General features: G+C 39.2%; 1 protein-coding gene and 1 non-coding gene across 2 annotated transcripts; one reads left to right on the forward strand and one right to left on the reverse strand.

Annotated features, from left to right (window-relative positions):
* The first annotated feature begins 3,338 nt into the window (after nucleotides 1–3,338).
* On the forward strand, nucleotides 3,339–4,151 carry LOC18025502. The gene has a single exon (XM_006408540.1). The coding sequence runs from the start codon at nucleotides 3,339–3,341 to the stop codon at nucleotides 4,149–4,151; it is 813 nt and encodes a 270-aa protein (XP_006408603.1).
* Nucleotides 4,152–20,328: 16,177 nt separating this feature from the next.
* Nucleotides 20,329–20,435, reverse strand: LOC112089471. The gene has a single exon (XR_002901109.1). It is a non-coding gene; the product is annotated as a small nucleolar RNA R71 (small nucleolar RNA).
* Between the last annotated feature and the right edge of the window lie 300 nt (nucleotides 20,436–20,735).

Here is a 20,735-nt window from a genome sequence, read left to right on the forward strand (position 1 = left end):
TGATGTTATCAGAAAGCCGAAGAAATAAGGTTGTTGTTTGGGAAAGCACATCAAGAAACTTCATCAAAAGGCCAAATAAAACATAGAGAGAAAGAATAAGCTTACCAAAAAACAGGATAAATAAGAACCGGAAAGAGAAGATTTGTGAGCCAGGAGAATGCGTCTGGTTGCACCTACGCAAGGAGAGGTTCTCAAATGAACGCAGCACGAAGCTATCATCTAGAGGAGGTGGTCCATTCAAAGTGCTGGAGCACATCAACAACAATGCATACCGTCTATAATTATCAGGTGATTTCAATGTGTCGAGAAGTTTCAATGTCACTGACTTAACTCTATTTAATGCATATGAGCCAGCTCCAAGGTCAGAACCCCTTAAAGAGGGAGAGAATGATGAGGACACCAACCCCAAAGATAATGAAGCCGACAAAGAATCAGACCAAGACATCATGGTGCCAGTCATGAGGGAGGTCCCCCTCCCCCCCACACACACGGTCAAGGACTAGAGCAGCTCGTGAGACGTTTGAAAAAGCGATCTGAAGCCTACTCCAACAAATAGAACTACTCAGCCACGCAGAAGTCGACCAAATGACCAACCTCGACCGAAAGACTAAGAGAAATGCCAAATCAATATTGGTGCAAGAAAACGATGTGAGCTTTGTATTTCACTGACCACATACATTCTAAGGAGATCGAGCATGAGACTTTGGAGAACGAGCGTAGAAATTTAAGAGATATGTTGGAGAGCCTTGAAACCAACCCGGCCAAGCTTAACGAGGAGGAAACACCTGCTGAACAAAGCCCAACACCAAGTCTAGCCCTGGTTTGCGTGGATCTAGCTAAAGACAACTACAAAAACCCATCAAGAGCCCAAGAAAGTCTCAAGACACTCAACATCCTGCAATGGCCGTACATTACACCAAATAAGGAAACTTGTGTCTTCATGATATCTCCAACCTAAAGGACTCACCTAGACGCTTTCTTGAAACAAGGTGAGTCTTTCAATTTGAATTTCTAACATGTTTCTTTGTTTGTTTTGCAGGATTTGTTCTTTAGTCCTCTAGTTAATTATTTCTGCACATTTGTCTCAAGTGAATCGTGCTTTCATTTCTTTTCCAAGAGTCTGTCGTTTGTCTATATTTTTTGCATTTAATTAGAGTCGAACCCTAGAAGGTTCACAGATGACGGATTGTTTATAAAGTTTCATATACAGCTTTGTAGAAACTAACCTTTTTTGCCATTATTAATAAAGATCAAACTTTCTTTCAAGAACTTGTCTCTTGAGGATACCTAGATACTTAAGCTTTATGTATTTTCCTCTTTGCTTAATGTTTCTCCAGACCTATCACGAATCTATCATCTCTGTGTGGTGTCTATTCACTCCATTTTTTGTTTGTCATTCCATATCATCTCGCTGTAAAGGCAAAGAGAGCTCATTGGCCAATTGTCTTTACTCCATCTCGATCCATTGCATCACTCCATCTCTTTGTGTAGACAAGGCCAGCCCATCGGCCAACTGTTTTCACACCACCCTACTCATTATGTGTAGCATCACTCCTTAGTGCCTACATCACATGCATAGTATTGTGCCAGACAATTTCCTGAATTCAGTTGCTTCCTCTCATCCTCTGTCTAACTTGCCCCAAACTTTTCTTTCTTTCTATCAATTAGTTTTTCAATATTATTGTTTACTCTATGACCGAGGTATATCGTTTTGGTTTACATAACATCCACTAGAATCATAGAATGAAAAACATTGAATGACTATTAGGTCGAAGCAGTTGCTACATATCTCTACTCTAAAATTTGAAAGTTGTCTTAGTGTTGGTGTTGATCTTATAAAATTTATAAGGACCTTTGCATATTCAGAAACTAATGAGTAGCATTTTAGATCTACAAAAGCAAGGACAACGCATCACTAACATAGGTATCCAAATCAAACACTATTTTTTCTTGTTTCGTTGCGTTAAAGAGCCTAGAGATAAAGTTGTTCTTTAGAAGAAAACAAAAATAAACTGAAAGATGGTTATAAAAAAAAACTAGAAACAATGACAAACACAATAACAAAAAACAATACGGTGAGAATGTAAATGGAATTTGGTCAAACCAATAAAAGCATAATTTATTTAAATATAATAAAATGTTAGTATAATGCTGATTTGACAAAACTTAAAAAAAAAAAAACAAAAATGTTAGTTTTTGAAGGGAAAAAAAAAACAAGATTTCTATTTAATATGCCCTTTGTTTTCTTAAATCTATTTATTATGTTTAGACCTCCAATATATCAGTCCAAGTCTACAACTTGACCGAGAGCATCTTTTCAACCCGAATATTTGAGAGTCAATCATCTCCCCCTACAAATCATTAACTTTTAACCATATTGGTTTGGAAAGTTTCAAATATTTCTCATTTCTGTTTCGAAAATCTGTCAAAATATCTTCACAATATTTGACGATATCTAAATTAATTTCAAAGTAAAATAGTTTAAGAAGTTAATATATTGCAAAAATGATATCGGAAACTTTAAAATGTCATATACCCATCTTTGGAATTAGAAATAAAGTCCTACAAGAAGTCACTAACTACTTACTTATTTCTTAAAATGTACAATATAGGACTATTTATATTTTTAGAAATAGAAAATAAACAGAAATTTAATTCGATCTAATAGTCAGATTCATCACAATGCTAGTATAACATACATTTGCATAAGGGGAGGTTAATATAAGTAGAAATGTTTTTTGATTAATTCTTTTAACCAAAAACTCGGTAAAACGTAGCTGTATTTGAATTCTTTTTAAATATTTAAATACAGTATCGTTTAAAGTTTTTTTGTTTATGTTTATAAAACGTTGACGGTAATGAAGTTTTAAATATGATAACGTCCGTTAAAATGAGAGTGTGGTTGATAAATTATTTTATATTATATAAAAAGAGAGATTTTTTTTTATGACACAAAAGGGAAGAAATTGTGAAATTTTATTCAGTTTATTCCATAAATTGACATCCAAAATAGGTAAATGTTTATTTTAATAATTTTTCTTCAATTAATACTTATTTTACTTTATATGGGGTTTATAGATAAATGCAAATGAAAACAGTGTGAAGTCTTCTTATATTATCCTGACCTCGCCCTTTGGCTAATCACAATTAATTAGGCATCACTATCTCTACAAATCCCTACTCTCCTCATAGTCATACAATAGAGAAAGAGAATACCATTAGTCATAAAAATCCTTGCGTAAATCTCGCTCAGATTTTATTGTTTCCATAAGCAAAATTTAAAGAACGCCTCATTTTTGTTTTTTCACTTTCATGGTTGTGGTGAAGAGAGCAAGATCATGAAGAGAACAAGAGACGACCCTTCTCACTTTCTCCATCAATCCTCCCTTTACGATGAGGATGATGATGATTCTTACTCTTCGGAATCTGGAGAGTTTCAGGCGCTTTCGCCGCCGCCGCAGAGGAAGCACTTTTGTGTGATCTGCGACAAACAGTTTAGCTCCGGTAAGGCTTACGGTGGCCATGTGAGAATCCACTCGAGCGACTACAACAACAAAGGAAAGACAAAGAAGATGAAGATGAAGAAGAAGAGAAAGATTGGCATGGTGAAGAAGGAGAAGGAGAAGGAGAAAGAGTTAGATCTGGTTAGGGCTGACGTGGAAGGTAAGATTAGGTGTTGTCTTTGTGGCAAAGAGTTTCAAACAATGCACTCTTTGTTTGGACATATGAGGAGACATCCTGATCGGAGCTGGAAAGGGATACGACCTCCTCCTCCACCGGAGAACTTCAAGCTCAGCTTTTTGGATGATGGTGATGATGATGATCAAGATGATGATGGGATGAGTAGATCCATGTCGATGAGTGATGTAACTGAGGATGTTCAAAACGCTGCTTGTTGTCTAATGATGCTGCATTGCGCCGCGATGAGGATTTTAGACATGGAAACCCCAAACTCGGAGGTAAGAAGTTCAAGTCGTTACAATGGAGAAGAACATGGAAAGAGAGATGGTGAAATCGATGATAAAGGTTTGGTTGTAGATATGAAGATAAAGATGGAGAATAATCCAAAAGATGATGAAGCTAAAGGATCCTTAGGGTTTGATTTGAATCAGCCTTACCATGAAGATAATCCTTATTCGTATTGGAACTAGTTTGGTTTGTAATTTCATTTCGATGGCATAGATTAATCTAGTTTGAAAATTAGTCAATGAATTTACAATCTATTTGCGTTTTGTTATCTCCTATCTAGGCTTTGTATATAATGAAACCTTGTTTAAGTTGCTCAGTTCTTCTTAATTCTTCTGTTTTTTGTGTCAATTTTACTTGAAGATTTCTAGAAAGTTATGTTTGGGAAGAATCTATTTTATAGTTTGATCGACTGCCAATTTCATAAACAAGATTTAGTTTACAAGTTGTGAAACAAATTCACATACATATGATATAATCAAATGTTCAAAATTTTGCTAAGCGTTAATCTTTGTCGGGCGGTTGTGTAAGGCCGAATCAACAAACTAGTAACTATACGGAGATTAATCGGGAATTTGGTGGTGGCTTAGGCATTTTATTTGGCCTTATTGTCATAATTCGAAATCTATATAGCTGATTTTGGTTTTTTTTTAGTTTAGTTTAAATGAAGGATAAAATCATCCATTAATTCTTTATCTTGTTCCTGAATGTTTATGGGATCTGCAATCCTAAAGGCGGCGGCTGACCATGTGACAGAACTCGTAAATAGAGGAGTAAGATCATACCTCATCTGAACCTCAGGATTCGCACCGTATACTGAAGATGAAAGAGACGCTCCAAAGTGTGGCCTTGTAGAAGAAGGATAATGCCAAGGAAAGTAGGTGAGGAAATAGACGAAGGCAGATGCATGACATATTCAAAAGATTTGGCCCTAAACCAAGCTGAAACCAAAACCAACCGGTTTGCCCAACAATCCGGAATCTGATTCGGTGTACTAACCTGGACCAGGTAAAATTTTATAAATATCTTATCCTTTGAAATGAGAAAGAGGATTCGATCATTTTTAACTCTCCTGTTTCACGATATCTCTCTAGAGACTTATAGATCAGAGTTTTTTCCGAGACACTCACTTTCGTCCCGAAATTTCACATTTTTTTTTCTCCGATCACTTTCCAATCAATTCCACGACCGTCTTTAGATGGTTCTTAACCGTAGAGCTCTTCCACCCAGAAAGTATTGTTTCTCTTTTCCACTTCAAATAGACTACCTTCAAAAGCCCATTGCGGATCCACCTTTTTCTAAAAAACTAAAAAACATAGTCGGTCCATTATTCCTTTCTGTTTTCCGAACATCATAATTTTTTTTTCTTATTTCTCTCATATTATCTGATTTAAGCGTTGGAAAACCATTCCACGACCGTCTTTAAACGGTCTTTAACCGTGGAGCTCTTCCACCCAGAAAGTATTGTTTCTCTTTTCCACTTTAAATAGACTATCTTCAAAAGCCCATTGCAGATCCACCTTTTTCTAAAACCTAGTCGGTCCATTATTCCTTTCTGTTTTCCGATAACATCGTTATTTTTTTTTCTTACTTCTCTCATATTATCTGATTTAAGCGTTGGAGAACCATTGAAAAACACATTCCATCGTGTTTTTTGGGCTTTTACGTGTTTGATTAATTTTATAGAAAACTTACTCCCAAGACGACTAAAGTCACTAGAAATATATATATATATATACATATATAACCTGATTTGTTGACTGCCGCGTTGTTTTTGATTGCATTCTTAGTAAATCAAGATTTACTTACTGTTTTAGTGGAGTATTTTGAAATACGTTTTCTTTTTATCATATATCAGCCCCAAGGAATATCTTCATGGAGCATTTTGACCCTTTTAGCTTTAAATTGTTTCATGATGCTAATGTTTAATACTACACCGTGACTTGTTATAGGGTTTGTATTGATATTTTCGGCTATTAACCAATCTGTAAATAACAAAACAAAAAAAATCTGAGCCTATGGTTTGACTAAACATTTGTGCTGGTGGGGTAACGGTGTATACAATATATCATGTTTAATAATTAGCTTTGTTAGTATCAAGTTCCTACTAACCATGTCTATGTGTCGTCATTTTTTGCAATATTTTGTATTTTTTTTTGTTGGAACGCAATATGGCAGCAAAACCAGAGGCTAGTGTTCGACTTGTCATAGAGGAGAGGTATGATACCGTTTCTCCCCAATATGGTGTGATGTGAGTTCCTATACAAGTCTTTCACTTGTATTCATCGTCCACACGGTAAAAAAGTACAGACAAGCAAAAAGATAGTCCCTGCTTTCTCTCGCCTTCTCGCACACAGCACACAGCTTTCTCTGTACACCAATAAACGATCTTTCACAGCATGTCAAGAACTAAACGACAAGCTATTACGATATCTACCATATCGTTTAGAATATTTTCCCATAATAACCAAACGTGTCTTGTAACGCTGGATAGAGCCATCTGCATTATATTTGATATGAAAAACCCATTTGGAGGCGAGTGCTTTCTTGCCCGGAGGAAGTTTAGTCAAGGATCATGTTTTGTTCTCTTCAAGAGCTTCGATTTCAAAACCCATTGCTTTTTCGCCATTGTTCAAATTGGACCTTTAAAGTAAATGGGCTCCGTCGTGAGAGTAATAGCGGCTAAGAAGGCTGCATGACCACTGGAAAAACGTTCACAGTTGACAAAATTTGCGAGAGGGTAAGGACACATACCAGAAGAGGCTGAATTGGATTGAATGTCGAGAACAGGGGCTGTTTTGTGTAAGACGTGAGCAGAGTAAAGCTGATATGGCTTGAGGCGTGTAGATGTGAACTTTTGTCTCATACCACGACCAAGTTCTTCGACAATAGGAGCAGGAGGAGCAGCATCGGTTTGTGATTCGATGTTGGTATGATCAACAACCGGAGGAGAGACAGAGGAGAGAGAGGAATCCACAAGAGGAGCATTGTCAACTGTGAGAGGAGTATTTGTCAGCTGAGAGAGGAGAAGGAACCTCGTCCTCAATGAATACAGGCTGAGGTGGCGATGGTGAAGAAACTTCTTCGAGCACAGTCTTGTCAGACTCAATAGATGCATAAGGAAAAGAAGTTTCTTGAAAAATAACATCTCGCGACATAAAAATGGAACCATTTTCAAGATCCAGAACCTTCCATCCTTTTTGCCCTTGTGGATACCCGAGAAAAACACAACGCCTACTGCAAGCATCAAACTTATTTGTTCTCGCAACCTACCGTTTTGCATAACACAGACTCCCAAAGGTCGAAGATTAGAGTAGTGTGGAGGTGCATTATAGAGGAGTTCATATGGAGATTTACCATTGAGAAGTGGCGTTGGAGTGCAATTGATAAGATAGCGGAGGTAAGAATACTTTCGCCCCAAAAATTGGTAGGAAGATGGCTTTGAAAGAGGAGAGCTCTTGCCATGTTCAAGATGTGGTGATGCTTAAATTCGGCTCGTCCGTTTTGTTGCGCGTTCCGACGCAAGAGGTTTGATGAATAATACCATTGGCAGAAAAGTAGGGTTTCATGCAGGTGAATTCAGTGCCATTGTCACTGCGTACTATTTGAACTTTCTTTCCGAATTGATGTTCTGTCATAGCAAAAAAATTCTTTAAAACTGAAGCGACTTCACTTTTTGCAAGTAACAAGTGAGTCCATACTGGGCGAGAGTAATCGTCAACAATAGTGAGAAAATAGTGAGCACCACTAGACGAAGGAATACTGTAAGGCTCCCATACGTCGCAATGAATAAGAGAAAAACACTCAGCTGCTTTATTATTACTATTGGTAAATGAATCACGAGTTTTTTTTGCACGTATGCAAACATCAAAAGCTCCAAAGAATCAAAACTCTTAACATCAAAACCATCTAAACTAGATAAGAACGTAGACAGAACTTTCTTACCAGAATGTCCTAAACGCTGATGCCACAAAACTGCCTATGCCACTGTCGACGTCTTGTGTGCTTGTGCTTGAACAATCCCGCGAAAATGATAAACCCTGTTCTCTTCCTCACCTGCTCCAATCGGCATCTTCGAAGAACGGTCCTGTATAACGCAAAATTTGTCAGTGAATAAGGCAAAACATGAGTGTTCTCTAAGGAGACGAGCTAGTGATATAAGAGTGCAAGATAAATCTGGCACATAGAGAACATGACGAAGAATCATGTCTCCACCGAGATGGAGTGACCCTTCTTTGGTGGCACGAGAGTGTTTTCCATTCGGTAAAACGACAATGCGATGAGAAATATCACTGAGATCGGTGGGGAGATCTGCATCACCCGTCATGTGATGTGATGCTCTCGAGTCTAAAAGATAATCAACGTTACCAGAGAGCTTCTCAGATGAAGGTGAGTTTTCGGGTTTGAGTAAATTCACGATCGCTGACCATGCTTCTTTGCTTACACAAGGGAGATCTGGAAAATCTGGAGTTGAGGTGGTTGTAGCTTGAGCATTGTTAGCACGAGGAGGAGCTGAGCAACCTCTACCGCGACCGCCTCTGCCGCAACCACCTCCCCTTCCTTCGCTGGAGGAGTCAAAATAGCCGTCGAGATAGCCGTGCTTGACAAAACACGTATCGAATGTGTGGTTTGTACGACCGCAGTGAGTACACAACAGATTGTTCCTGCCTCGCCCAACAGAGTTAATTGCGTTCACGTCCAGATTGAACAACAAAACTGACAGCATTGATGTGTTCTTCCTTGGTGCGAGAGACGGTGAAATGTCTTTCTTCAGCAACAAGCTCCAAATAAATCTGATCGAGACCAAAATCCTTTTCACGCGTGAGATGCCCCAAAAGATTTGTACGACTAGTTCCAAACCGTGAAACATCCAAACCCATGAGAAACTGGTGGATTCTTTCATGATCTCGCCGTTTGTTGTGAGATGAGAGAATTGCACAGCTTGGTTTATTACAGCAGCAACCAAGCATAGGTTCGTAGTCATCAAGATCATCCCACATAATCTTAAGCTTACCAAAGTATGTAGCAATATCTTGTCCTTCTTGACGACACACCACGAGATCAGCTTTTAATTCATGAACACGAGGCGCGTTACCGGCTGAGAAACGAGTTTTTAAACTCTCCCACATAACCTGAGCATTATCGAAAACAGAGATTGCACAATGAATCTTTGGTTCGATGCTTGCATATAACCACCCGATGAGCATGGAGTTGACGGTGACCCAGCAGTTGTATTCCTTGGAACCAGCGACTGGTTGAGAGATAGTTCCGTCAATGAAACCAAGTTTTTGCTTGGATCGGAGGTTGTTTCTGGCGAGTTTTGCCCACCGTTCATAGTTATCACTGTTCAACAATATTGGAGTAAGAACGTGATGAGGATGATCGGATGGGTCCAAGTATTAAGGAGATGAGGAAATCTCATCTTTACTTTTAGAGGAGTTGGAGATTGGAGGATTTGTTGTAATGGTTGTGTTGAGGGAGGAGGTCTCCATGACTTTAAGAGAACGAAATGATCTAACGTTTTAAGAGAAAAGGACTTGGTGTTCGGATCGATTAGGGTTTGGCTCGGATCACTCAGTTTAAGGATTATCTCCATACCTGTTTTTGAATGAAAGACTTAGGGCCGTAAAAGTATTTTTTGGGTATTGAAGTTGCCCGCACCCCTGAAGGTATTTATCTCTTTCAACGCAAATATTGCCTTGACATCATCTCTGAATGTGGCCTCACCGGTGCTCGTCCTGCTGCTACACCTATTGAGCAAAATCATAAACTTGCCTTGGATACTGGTTCTTTCTATGCAAACGTTTCTTGATATAGAAGACTCATTGGTCATTTGGTTTATCTTGCTCTCACACGTCCTGAGCTCTGTTATTCGGTTCATTTGCTCGCTCAGTTCATGGAGAAACCAAGACAAGCTCAATAGAATGCTGCACTGTGCATTGTTCGTTATCTTAAAGGATGTCCGGGTCAGGGTATTTTGCTTTTTTCAACGTGTGATCTTCGTGTTACAGCCTATTGCGACTCCGACTGGGCTTCTTGTCCTCGTACTCGTCGCTCTCTTAGCAGCTATGTTGTGCTTCTTGGTAACTCACCGGTCTCGTAGAAGACGAAGAAACAAGACAGAGTGGCTCGCTCCTCAACAGAAGCGAATATCGATCCATGGATTTTGTTACCCAAGAACTCTTATGGATCAAGGAACTCCTTCTTTCTATCGGTATTGATCACACTGATCCAATGAAGCTTGTTTGTGACAACAAATCTGCACTTCAGCTCGCTGCAAATCCAGTTTTTCACGAGTGCACTAAACATGTTGAAAACGACTGTCATTTCATACGAGACGAAATCATATCAGGCACCATTGCTACAACACATGTTAGTACAAAGGAACAGATCGCCGACCTTCTTACTAAAGCTTTGGGACAGAAACAATTTTCATACTTACTTCGCAAGTTGGGCATTTGTGACCTCCACGCTCCAACTTGAGGGGGTATTACGATATCTACCATATCGTTTAGGATATTTTCCCAATATTCTCTGCTCTCAATATATCCTTATCTCTAAAGGCTTGACCTAAACTCTTGTAATATAAATACCTCTCTCGTATGATGAATAAGATTCAACGTGTTCATATCAATTTGGCACAAGCTACGAACAAATCTCTGCTTCAAGCTCCAAACCAAGTAAATCTTTAAACCATAGATTTCTTTTCTCATCAGACCATATTAATATAGTCAGTCTTTAAACCATATAATTTTGTTTTTTATATTGAATGTAAAATATTTTTTACCAAAAAAAAAACATATATACAATGAATGCATCTTCTGAATTTTGAAATTGTTTTTAAACTATTGAAACAAATAATTAAATAAAAAATGTAAAAACTTTCAGCGAGAAGCACACTAAAATTGTATTTCTTTATTATATCTTTAGTTTCCAATCTTCAAAATAGACGATAGTCTATTACGAACTTGTTTGTCTATGCATTTGATTAGTTGGAGGAGTGTGCCGTCTTAGGTTCTTTTCTCCAAAGAGAATGAATTGGCGTTTGAAAGTGTAAGAGTTTTATGCTGAAGCGTTTAAACCGAACACGTACCTTTACCCGGTTTAGCGATGAATATGACTCGGTATGATCTGAAAACGGACGCAGAGGTCGGGAAGAGATTACAGATGAAAATCAACCACTTATCACCGTTCAGATGCCCTTCCAATTGATCTCTCCAAGCTTTCTCTCTCTAAACGTTTTCTCTCTCCTCTGTAACTTCTTTGTTTACCAACAGTCACAAACTGTTGTAAACAGGCTCAAAATTCTCTCTGCAATGTCTCATATATATACATATTGAAGATACACAATTTGAAGAGTCACAACTCTTCATATATGGAAGTTATAAGAACCAATTTCTCATAATTACTGGTTTCATCAAACCAGTTCGGTATGCTACCAAATCATGGGCGCAAACCGACCATAAACCAATATCTCCCACTCGCACATGATATGGAGCATAATAAGCATTGAAAAAATATTAGAGATTAAACTTGAGAATCGTAAATCAGAAATTTTACGGCAAATGAACCGTGCTACCATTGCGAATACACCTGCACTTAAGAGCTAAGCTATGCACCTGTTAGGGATACATACAAGCTACAACCCTAAGAAAAATATTTGAATTTCAGCATGTCTCGCTGTTCCCCAAACTCATTTGCCTTTTATATCAGCCATAACATATCTTATCCCTAAAGCATATGTTGGACCTTTCTTTACATCATGTGTTCACTATATACAAACTCTAATTGAGTGATATAGTGGCTGGCCAGCAAACACATATGTCAATATAAAAGCAAATAGTTTTCCCTTCCTTTCTCATGTCTATCGGATCTTAACTAACTGCTTTCCTAGCATGTTTCATAAGGCTAATTATTTCATCACCGTCGAAAAACATACTAAAGTAGCAAACATTAGCTCATCCCTTCAAAACATAGCCGAAGGTTCAAGGGTAACCTTGGAACCATAAATAGGTTAATAGGAACTCACATTGCAAGAGATAGGGATTATAAAAAAACTATCACTTGCTTCCTATATGGTCGTATTAGCACATGTGGTATGAGTCACATGCTATAGCGATTAACTCTTCTTTTAAGAGTATAGTCCTTTTGGATAAACCAAGCACCGCTATATGGATCAAGCTACTACCAGCTCGCTTTCTAGTGCCTGATTATGTACTTATCCAGATTTGCCAAGTATTCATGATTCTGGGACAATCATGATCGATATTTTAAAAAGAAATATCTAATCTCAACTTCTTATTAAGGCGACATTGATAAGTTTTATAAGGCAAGCTCCCACTAGCGCCAAACTCATCACGTCTCATCTTAGCTTTTCACAAATAAATCTAAGGCGATTGTTCTTGTAAGTGAACCAATCTCTAATCCTGGGGACACTTATATGTACGTATGCAAACTAAAAGAGACCAATGTAAAATGTTTGAAATATCCTGGCCTTTTACAATAAACCCAGCAGGTTGTTGCATGTAAATATCTTCTTCTAGTTCCCCATTAAGAAATGCAGTCTTAACGTCCATCTGATGTAATTCTAAGTCTAGTCCGGCAACTATAGCTTAATAAGGCGAATTGAGGCAAACCTCAGCACAGGTGAAAACGTTTCCTCATAATCTATACCCTCCTGTTGGGTATATCCTTTCGCTACTAGGCGAGCCTTGTACCTATCTATGGATCCATCCACCTTACGTTTGATCTTGAAAACCCATTTGTTTTCGATTGCTCCACGTTCTGGCGGAAGATCAACCAAGTCCCAGACATGGTTAACTTTCATAGATACTAATTCTTCTCCTATTGCACTATTCCATTCAACTGAGTTTGGGCAAGAGAGAGCCTCTTGAACTGATCTAGGCTCTTGATTATCATGTAGAGCAACCAGAAAAGCTTCCCCTTCAATTTCAAAACGACGTCTAGGAACTTTTTCACGGTCACTTCTACGTAGCTCAGACTCTTGTGCTTCCTCTATAGAGGAATCACCAACCAATGTCTCTCTCCCACTAAGTTGTGATAGTTCATGTGAACTTTCATCAACTTCCATAAATTGGTTAGTAGAAGGAACACTAGTTGTCTCTACTATCTCTTCGAGATGGAGTCCTTTATCAATCTCTCCCCTTCTAGGAAAATCATTTTCCAAGAACGTGACATCTCGTGATTCGATTTCTGTTACACTTCCATCTGATTGTTCGCCGATAAGGACATAACCTTTAGAATGCTCAGAGTATCTTATGAAGACACACTTCTTTCCTCTAGGACCCAATTTTCCATGAGGATGAAAGATATCGCGAACAAATGCTGCAGACCCCCAAGGTCTCAGATGCATTAGGTCGGACTTTCTTCCCGTCCATAATTCATAAGGAGTAGTAGTAACAGATTTGGATGGCACAAGGTTAAGTATATAGGCAGCAGTCAGTAATGCATCCTCCCAATATGAAATTGGAAGGTTAGCTTGTGCCATCATAGACCTAACCATTTCAATAAGAGTTCGATTTCTTCTTTCCGCTACACCATTTTGTTGTGGTGTATAAGGGGTAGTCAATTGTTTGACAATACCCTTTTCATCACACAGTCTTTTGAACTGTTCAGATAGATATTCACGACCTCGATCCGTTCTCAAACACTTGATCATCCTCTCCAACTGATTCTCGACCAAAGTGATATATTGCCTAAAGCACTCTAGTGCTTCTGACTTATGTGAAATTAGGTACACATACCCGAATCGAGTGAAATCATCTATAAAAGTGATGAAATATGAAGCTCCATGCCTCGCCTTCACATTCATCGGACCACATATGTCTGAATGAACTAATTGCAATGAAAATTCAGCTCTAGTCTCCTTTCTAAATGGTTTTCTTATTGCTTTTTCAGCCAAACAAGGTTCACATGTGTCAAGGTCAATTCGGGCTAGTGAGCCTAGAAGACCTTCTCTAGCCAATCTATTCATTCGATTGACTCCAATGTGATCAAGTCTAGAATGACACACATTCATTTCAACATTTTCAGAACTTGTGACATATGAAAAACAATTATCAACATTACTTCTAGTAGTAACATTTGTAGTACAATCAAGTACAATAAAACCTTCACAAGCGTAACCAGAACCAAAGAACACAGACCCTAGAGAAATGTGCAAACACATGTCATAGAAGTTCAAACTAAATCCTAACTTAAGTAAAGCCAAAACAGAGATCAAGTCCCGACGATTTTCAGGAGCATACAAGACATCGTGTAGTATGAGGGTTTTTCCGCCACACATGTGTAGTTGGCAAGTGCCGATACCCTGAACAGCAACTTTGGAGTTGTTTCCCACATACAATCATCTTGTACCTTTAGGTACCCGTCGGTACTCTACAAATGCTTCTAGACTTCTAGCTACGTGGTCTGTTGCTCCTGAGTCTACAATCCATGAAGGATGAGATTCTGTAAGCATTACACAACTAGAAACATAAGCATATTTGCATGTAGAGTCCAAGGATAATACCTTCTTTGCCTCAGTGCATTCACGAGCAAAGTGACCCAATGAGTTACATTTGTGGCACTTCATTTTGGTCTTATCCTTCTTGCCTCCATTTTTGTCACGCTTGGCATATTTCTTTGGCCTCTTAAGTTCAGACTGATGGGGAGCCTTGTTTCCCATGTTACCTTTCTTGCGTTTCAAACCTGAGTTTGAACTTGCAAACTTGGCTTCGTTAAAGGATTTAGAAGCCTCTATGCGCTCATCCTCTAACTCAAGATGACGTGATATATCTTCAAATGTTTTCACATTTTCATTGTGCGTCATCTGAATCTTCATATGGTCCCAACTTTCAGGCAACGAGCGGAGAACCGCTTGGACTTGCTGTTCATTAGACATGATCTGACCAGCATTTTTGAGCTCTCTAATCATGTTTGACATGATTCTAAGATGCTGCCTCATCGATTGATTTGGGCGCTTCTTATAATCATTAAGCTTTTGATTAAGTCTCCTAAGTTTGGTAGCCGATGTGGCACCAAACTTATCTTTCAAGGCCTCCCACATGCCTTTCGCAGTTTCGTACTCTTCAAACTCACACATGAGATCATCTTGCATACAACTCAACAGCGTGATGCGAGCGATGCTATTCTTTCTTTTCCAGGCAACATATGCCTGCTGATTTTTCCAGGCAACATATGCCGTAGTACCCTGTTCACGCTCTTCCATGTGATGGAAAAGAGTGATGAGGCCATGCAACCTGAACCGGATTTAACCGAGCCTCAACTTCAAGATATCGAAGTTCCAACAATGCATGAGGGACCAATAACAAGAGCAAGAGCTAGAGTACTTCAACACAAGTATAATCAAAGCCTACAAGCCGCAGCTAAAGAGATACCAAGAGAAGATCAGGAGCAACTAGAAGATTGCCAAGAAGAGACGGTTAACAAGGGCCATTGTTTACAAGCTTGGGCCGAGACATTTCAAGAGTTCTCATCAACCCACAACAGCCCAAAGAACCATGACGCCTGGCCTCTTTTACCAAGTCAAGCCCAAGTTCAAGTGCTCATCATCTCAAGAATGAATCAAGACACTTAAAGAGGAACATTCAAGCTCGGTGAAAGACAAGTTAAAGACACGCTAATCATGGTCACAAATAAGGTAAGTCTTTCATTTCATTTGACTAACGAATTTCCTTGTCTTTGTTGTGTTGCAGCCGAGAGAATATAGTCTAGACTTTAGCTTAGTAGTTTGAATTTTCCTTTATAGTTTTCCTTGTTTATTTTCCTTTGATGTTGCACCTTTCCTTTTCAAGTCCTGTCGCATTGAGTCTTTTCTTTCTCTTGAGTCTAAGCCGCTTGGACATTATATAAGTCCCTTTACGGCCGTGTAATTTTTCAACTTTGATGATCAATAAAATAACGAATTTTCTTAAACAAGTTTTCTCAGCAAAGAAACCTGTTTATTCTAGTCGAGACCAGCACCTCCTAGTCCAAAGAATACCGTGTTGTAACACAAGATTTTCACCTCTTGTGTGGTGCACTTCATTCCACCTTAAACGGCCCCTTGTTTCATCGATTCATTTGGCTAGAGAAGCTCAGCTGATGATTCAACCCTTGGCCTAATAAACCAAGCTTTGTTCCGAGATATTACAAGCCTTGTGATAGCCCTGTGCTTGTATCATTTTTGGTATCAGAGCTGAAGTTCCTTTCAGCCCAGGTTTTATCCTTCCGACTCTGTCCATTTCAATTCTGTTCTTCCTTGTTTTGTTTTTAATTCATAGCATCATTACAAAAAAAAGGGAATTATCATATAGTTTGTCATTCTCATTCGAAAATCCCAAAAGAACAATATCATCCAGCTTTTATTGCATCTAGTTTCAAGTTTTCTTTTATATCATCTCATTGTTCATCGAACTGTTTCTTATTTTCTAAGTCATTGCATCAAGAAAATGTCAAAAAAAATTAGTCTTAGTTTGCGGCATCGAATTCCAAGTTTAGGCGTATTAGTTAACTTTCCATTTTTTCTTTCAATCACGTCCTGCATTAGTATCTCGTCTGGTCCTTTGTATTAGACAGACAGCCTTAGTTTCCTTAATTGCTTTTCCATTATTCTTTCATCAAGTTAAAAAAAAAAAAAAAGAAAGCATAAGTGCATTTTTATTTCGAAGTTTTCCATTTATTTTCCTTGTCTCTTTAACTTTGTTTAGGACTAAGCCAATTCCTGTTTTATCTTTATTTTGCGAGAAATAAACCATGGGCTAAGAGAGTAGCAATGCTCAAGACGCCCTTCACCAACTGATAGCCTCCATGAGAGATGAGATCAAGGCTCTAAGACAAGACTTTGGAGACCGACTCAGCCGTGTGGAGCAAGCACCAAGGGTGACCTTGCAACCAACTCGAAATCTAGGAGGTTTGGGCACTGGTTTTACCGCTACTCAACACACCAGAGACAATTCAAGGCACAATGGGATCCGCATCATCGAGCCTAACAATACACCATTAGCTGATGATGACTCTTCTCAAGATGACGAACCAAACCACCGGCATCCAAGGAACCGAGGCACAAGGAGACGTGTGCCGCAAGACGACTATGGAGAACAAGATGAAGACGAGTTCTACCCTTCTACGAGACAAAATCAGCATCATATCAAGCTGACCGCACCAAGTTTTGCAGGAAAAGTTGATCCCGAAGCATACCTAAATTGGGAGAAAAGGATGGATCACATTTTTGATTACTATAACCATCCAGGTCCAAAGAGAGTAGCCTTGATATACTCATATTTTGTCATGTTTAGGATTGCATTTTTGTCCAAATATTGAGTCCCATGCATACATTTAGGTAGTTTACATATATTTGTCTTTGCTTTTGTCTTTAGTTAGGAATTTCATTAGGTCCTAAAGGGTCCTGCATTTTTGGAGTGTTCTCAGGTCATTTGGAGACTTTTGGGAGCAACTTGGAGCTGGGATCATGGAGGAACCCTCACCTGTGTACAGCAACTCGGACAGATGGTTTGGTGCAGACAAAACCCTCACTTTGATCGCGTGGGACGAAGGACTTGCAATGCGACTCAACCTCCGGTGTCTTCATCAAGAATCAAGAAGAATGAGTCTAGTTTCCGGAACACTTGGAATCAGACGATTTGGAGTCGTGAACTGGGAGATATCACCATCGAAAGGAACACATGTCTCGCGGCCCGATCAGGTCTTACGCGATGCGTCTCAAAGAACCGGTGCAACGGAGCCCTTGCCGACGTCATCTGAACCCGAACTATTCATCAAAGTTGGATATGATAGAGTCACGTCCCAGAACAGGTCGAATCATTGGATTTGGAGTTGTGAGCTGTGAGTTACGGAAGGCGAGAGACAGACATATCAGCCAGACGTCTAAGAGTGGATAAGGTGCTAAGTGTCATGATTTGAGACGGTGAAAATGCCACGGCCTGAGCTTGCCCGTGGCATAATATGACAACTCTTGGGATTTTACACGGTTATCATGCCACGGCCATGCACTTAGCCGTAGCAACCTCCAAAGTTTGCTAAAAGAGACAAAAGAGCATGACACGGCCTTAATGCCATGGTCTAACCTGACCATGGCAATGTTTTCCCAACCTTCGGCGATTGACACTGTGAGAATGCCACGGTCTACATCAGACCGTGGCAAGGTACTACTGATGAAGCTAACTTTCGGGATTTGACATGGTCTTGAGGCACGGCCTTGAACCTGACCACGGCAAGCAATGAAGATTTTTGACACGCCCATAATGCCACGGCCAAACATCAGGCCGTGGCAATCATCGAATGATCAACACCTTGCCACGCCCAACATGACACGGTCCAGATCAAGACCATGGCAATCCAAGAAGTTCATCACCCAAACCCAGAAAGGAAGAGACACGACCACTAGACATGGTGTAAATCAAGCCATGGCAACCTTGATCATGAAGAATCTGTCCAAGGACTTTGACACTGTCAGTTTGCCACGGTCTGGCCAAGCATCATCTGACCGTGGCAAACCACACCACTATCCATCAAAGCCGGGTCAGGACCCAGTTTGTCCTGGGCTGACCCGGTCCGCAAAAGACACTATATATGCTTTTTAGGGTTTTTTCCAAGGGGGGAGCTTGGTTTTCTCTCTAGTTTTCTTTCCTTTTTAGTGTAAAAACGAGTTTGTTAAGAGATATCTCAAGGATTTAATCAATCTAAGTCTGTTTCTTATCATCTCATCTTCTTATCTTTGCTTCTAATCATGATTAACATCACCTCTTGCAAAGGAAATGGTGTGTTCATCATGATTAGTGAGTAGTGTTCTTTTAAGCTTCTAGGTGTGTAGATTAGGGTGCTTAGATGTAGATTAATGATTGTTTAAGCTTAGATTCTCTTCTCCTTTCCTTAGTTAGCTGATCCTAATGCTAGATCTCTCATTATAAGCTTGATCTAGAACTTAGGCATTTCTCCACCCACAAGGTGTTTGATGAAATGCCTGAATAAGCTAACTTAAGGGTTTATACCTTTTTCATCATGGGAATGATTGTTAAATGCATGAATGACATATTAAAACTGTTTCTTAATGCTCATTGATTCATATTTCACAAATGATGATTTGGTTTGAAAATGGATTAGTGTAGAGGTTAGTGCCTTCATGAGAGGATTAATCTAGATTAGAGTTCTAAGTTAATTGGAATTTGAGATCATGTGATGTTTGCTTTATCTTTCTGTATAAGATTCAGTCTTTCTTAGCTCTTATTTTGATGCACAAAGAGGCTGTCTGGTCATTTTAGACTTGGAACCTTATGCTTGTTGATTGTTTATTCATCTAATGGGAATTAGTCTTGAATTGGTAATTAACAAAGGGATTTTTGTCATGAGAATGAATTAATCTGATTTGGAAGTCTAGACTAAAGAATTGCAAGTGTTGCATTGTTTGCTTAGCATCATGAATTTACATTTAAAGCACCCTGATCAATGATCACATCTAGAGGTTTAGCTTTCTCTTTATTTGAATTTGAGTGTTTGTTTAGTTTCTCTTGCTTGTTTAATTCTTAATTACTGCTTGTTCTTGTTTGCTTTATCTTTTTAGATCACCTTGTTACCAACTCATCTGCTTATTAGACTTGAATTAAGATAGCTCCTCATAGTTCTGGTGTCTAGAATCTCTCCATTTGGATTGATACCTCAAGTGCTACAATGACATGAGTAGTTGAGGAATTGATCAAGGATTGAAAATTCTTACTATCAATTTGGCGCCGTTGCCAATTGGAGATTCATTCTAGCATTAGGACTTTGGATCTTCTTGAGATCAAGTCATTTTCTTTGGTTTTACTGATTACCTTTCAAGTGTTGTCTTTGTTTTCAGGTGTATGAACACCAGAAGTCAAGCAAGGAGACAAAGAGAAAGAGCTGAGCACATTGAGAGGTTGGGTATGGATCAAGGGCAACAGGCTCATGGTGGTAATGGAAACCACCAGGCTCAGCAAGAGGGTCCAACACCACGTCCAAGAATAGTTGTGGGAGCTGGTGATGAGGCCAATACTCAGGGTCAGAGATATGGGATTCAAGCTCCTACACCTGAAAACGATTTTTGAGATCAAATCTGGCTTGATCAACATGGTGCAATCAAACAGGTTCCATGGATTGGCATTAGAAGACCCATTAGATCACATTGACAACTTTGATAGAGTTTGTGATCTAACTAAGATGAATGGAGTGAGTGAGGACAGTTTGAAGTTGAGGCTATTCCCTTTTTCTCTTGGAGACAAAGCTCATCAGTGGGAAAAGTCTCTACCTCAAGGATCAGTCACAACTTGGGAGCAATGCAAAAGAGCATTTCTAACCAAGTTCTTCTCTTCATCAAGAACAACAAGGTTAAGAAATGAAATCTCAAGTTTCATTCAGAAGAACCATGAATCATTTTGTGAGGCTTGGGCAAGATTTAGAGGGTATACCATGCAATGCCCTCACCATGGATTCTCAGATTGTCAGCTGCTAAGTACCTTCTACAGAGGTGCTTTACCAAAGGTCAGACTTCTCTTGGACACAGCTTCAAATGGTAATTTCATGACCAAGGAAATCAATGATGCCATGACCCTAGTGGAGAATGTAGCTCAGAGTGATGAGCTTTATGGATCAGACTTTGAAAGGAATTCAAGAGGAGCTGTGAGTGCTGAAGAGGAAAGGACAAGGAAAGACATTAAGTCTCTCAATGAGAAGCTAGACAAAATTCTCTTAGCTTCTCATCAGTCAGCCAACTTTGTTAGAGATGTGAATCA

The sequence above is a fragment of the Eutrema salsugineum genome, unplaced genomic scaffold (assembly GCF_000478725.1).
Source record: "Eutrema salsugineum unplaced genomic scaffold, Eutsalg1_0 scaffold_12, whole genome shotgun sequence".
In the NCBI taxonomy this organism is placed as follows: domain Eukaryota; kingdom Viridiplantae; phylum Streptophyta; class Magnoliopsida; order Brassicales; family Brassicaceae; genus Eutrema; species Eutrema salsugineum.

What these genes read in the sequence shown, in the direction of transcription:
- LOC18025502 (XM_006408540.1), top strand. Translation starts at nt 3,339, where the DNA reads ATGAAGAGAACAAGAGACGACCCTTCTCACTTTCTCCATCAATCCTCC.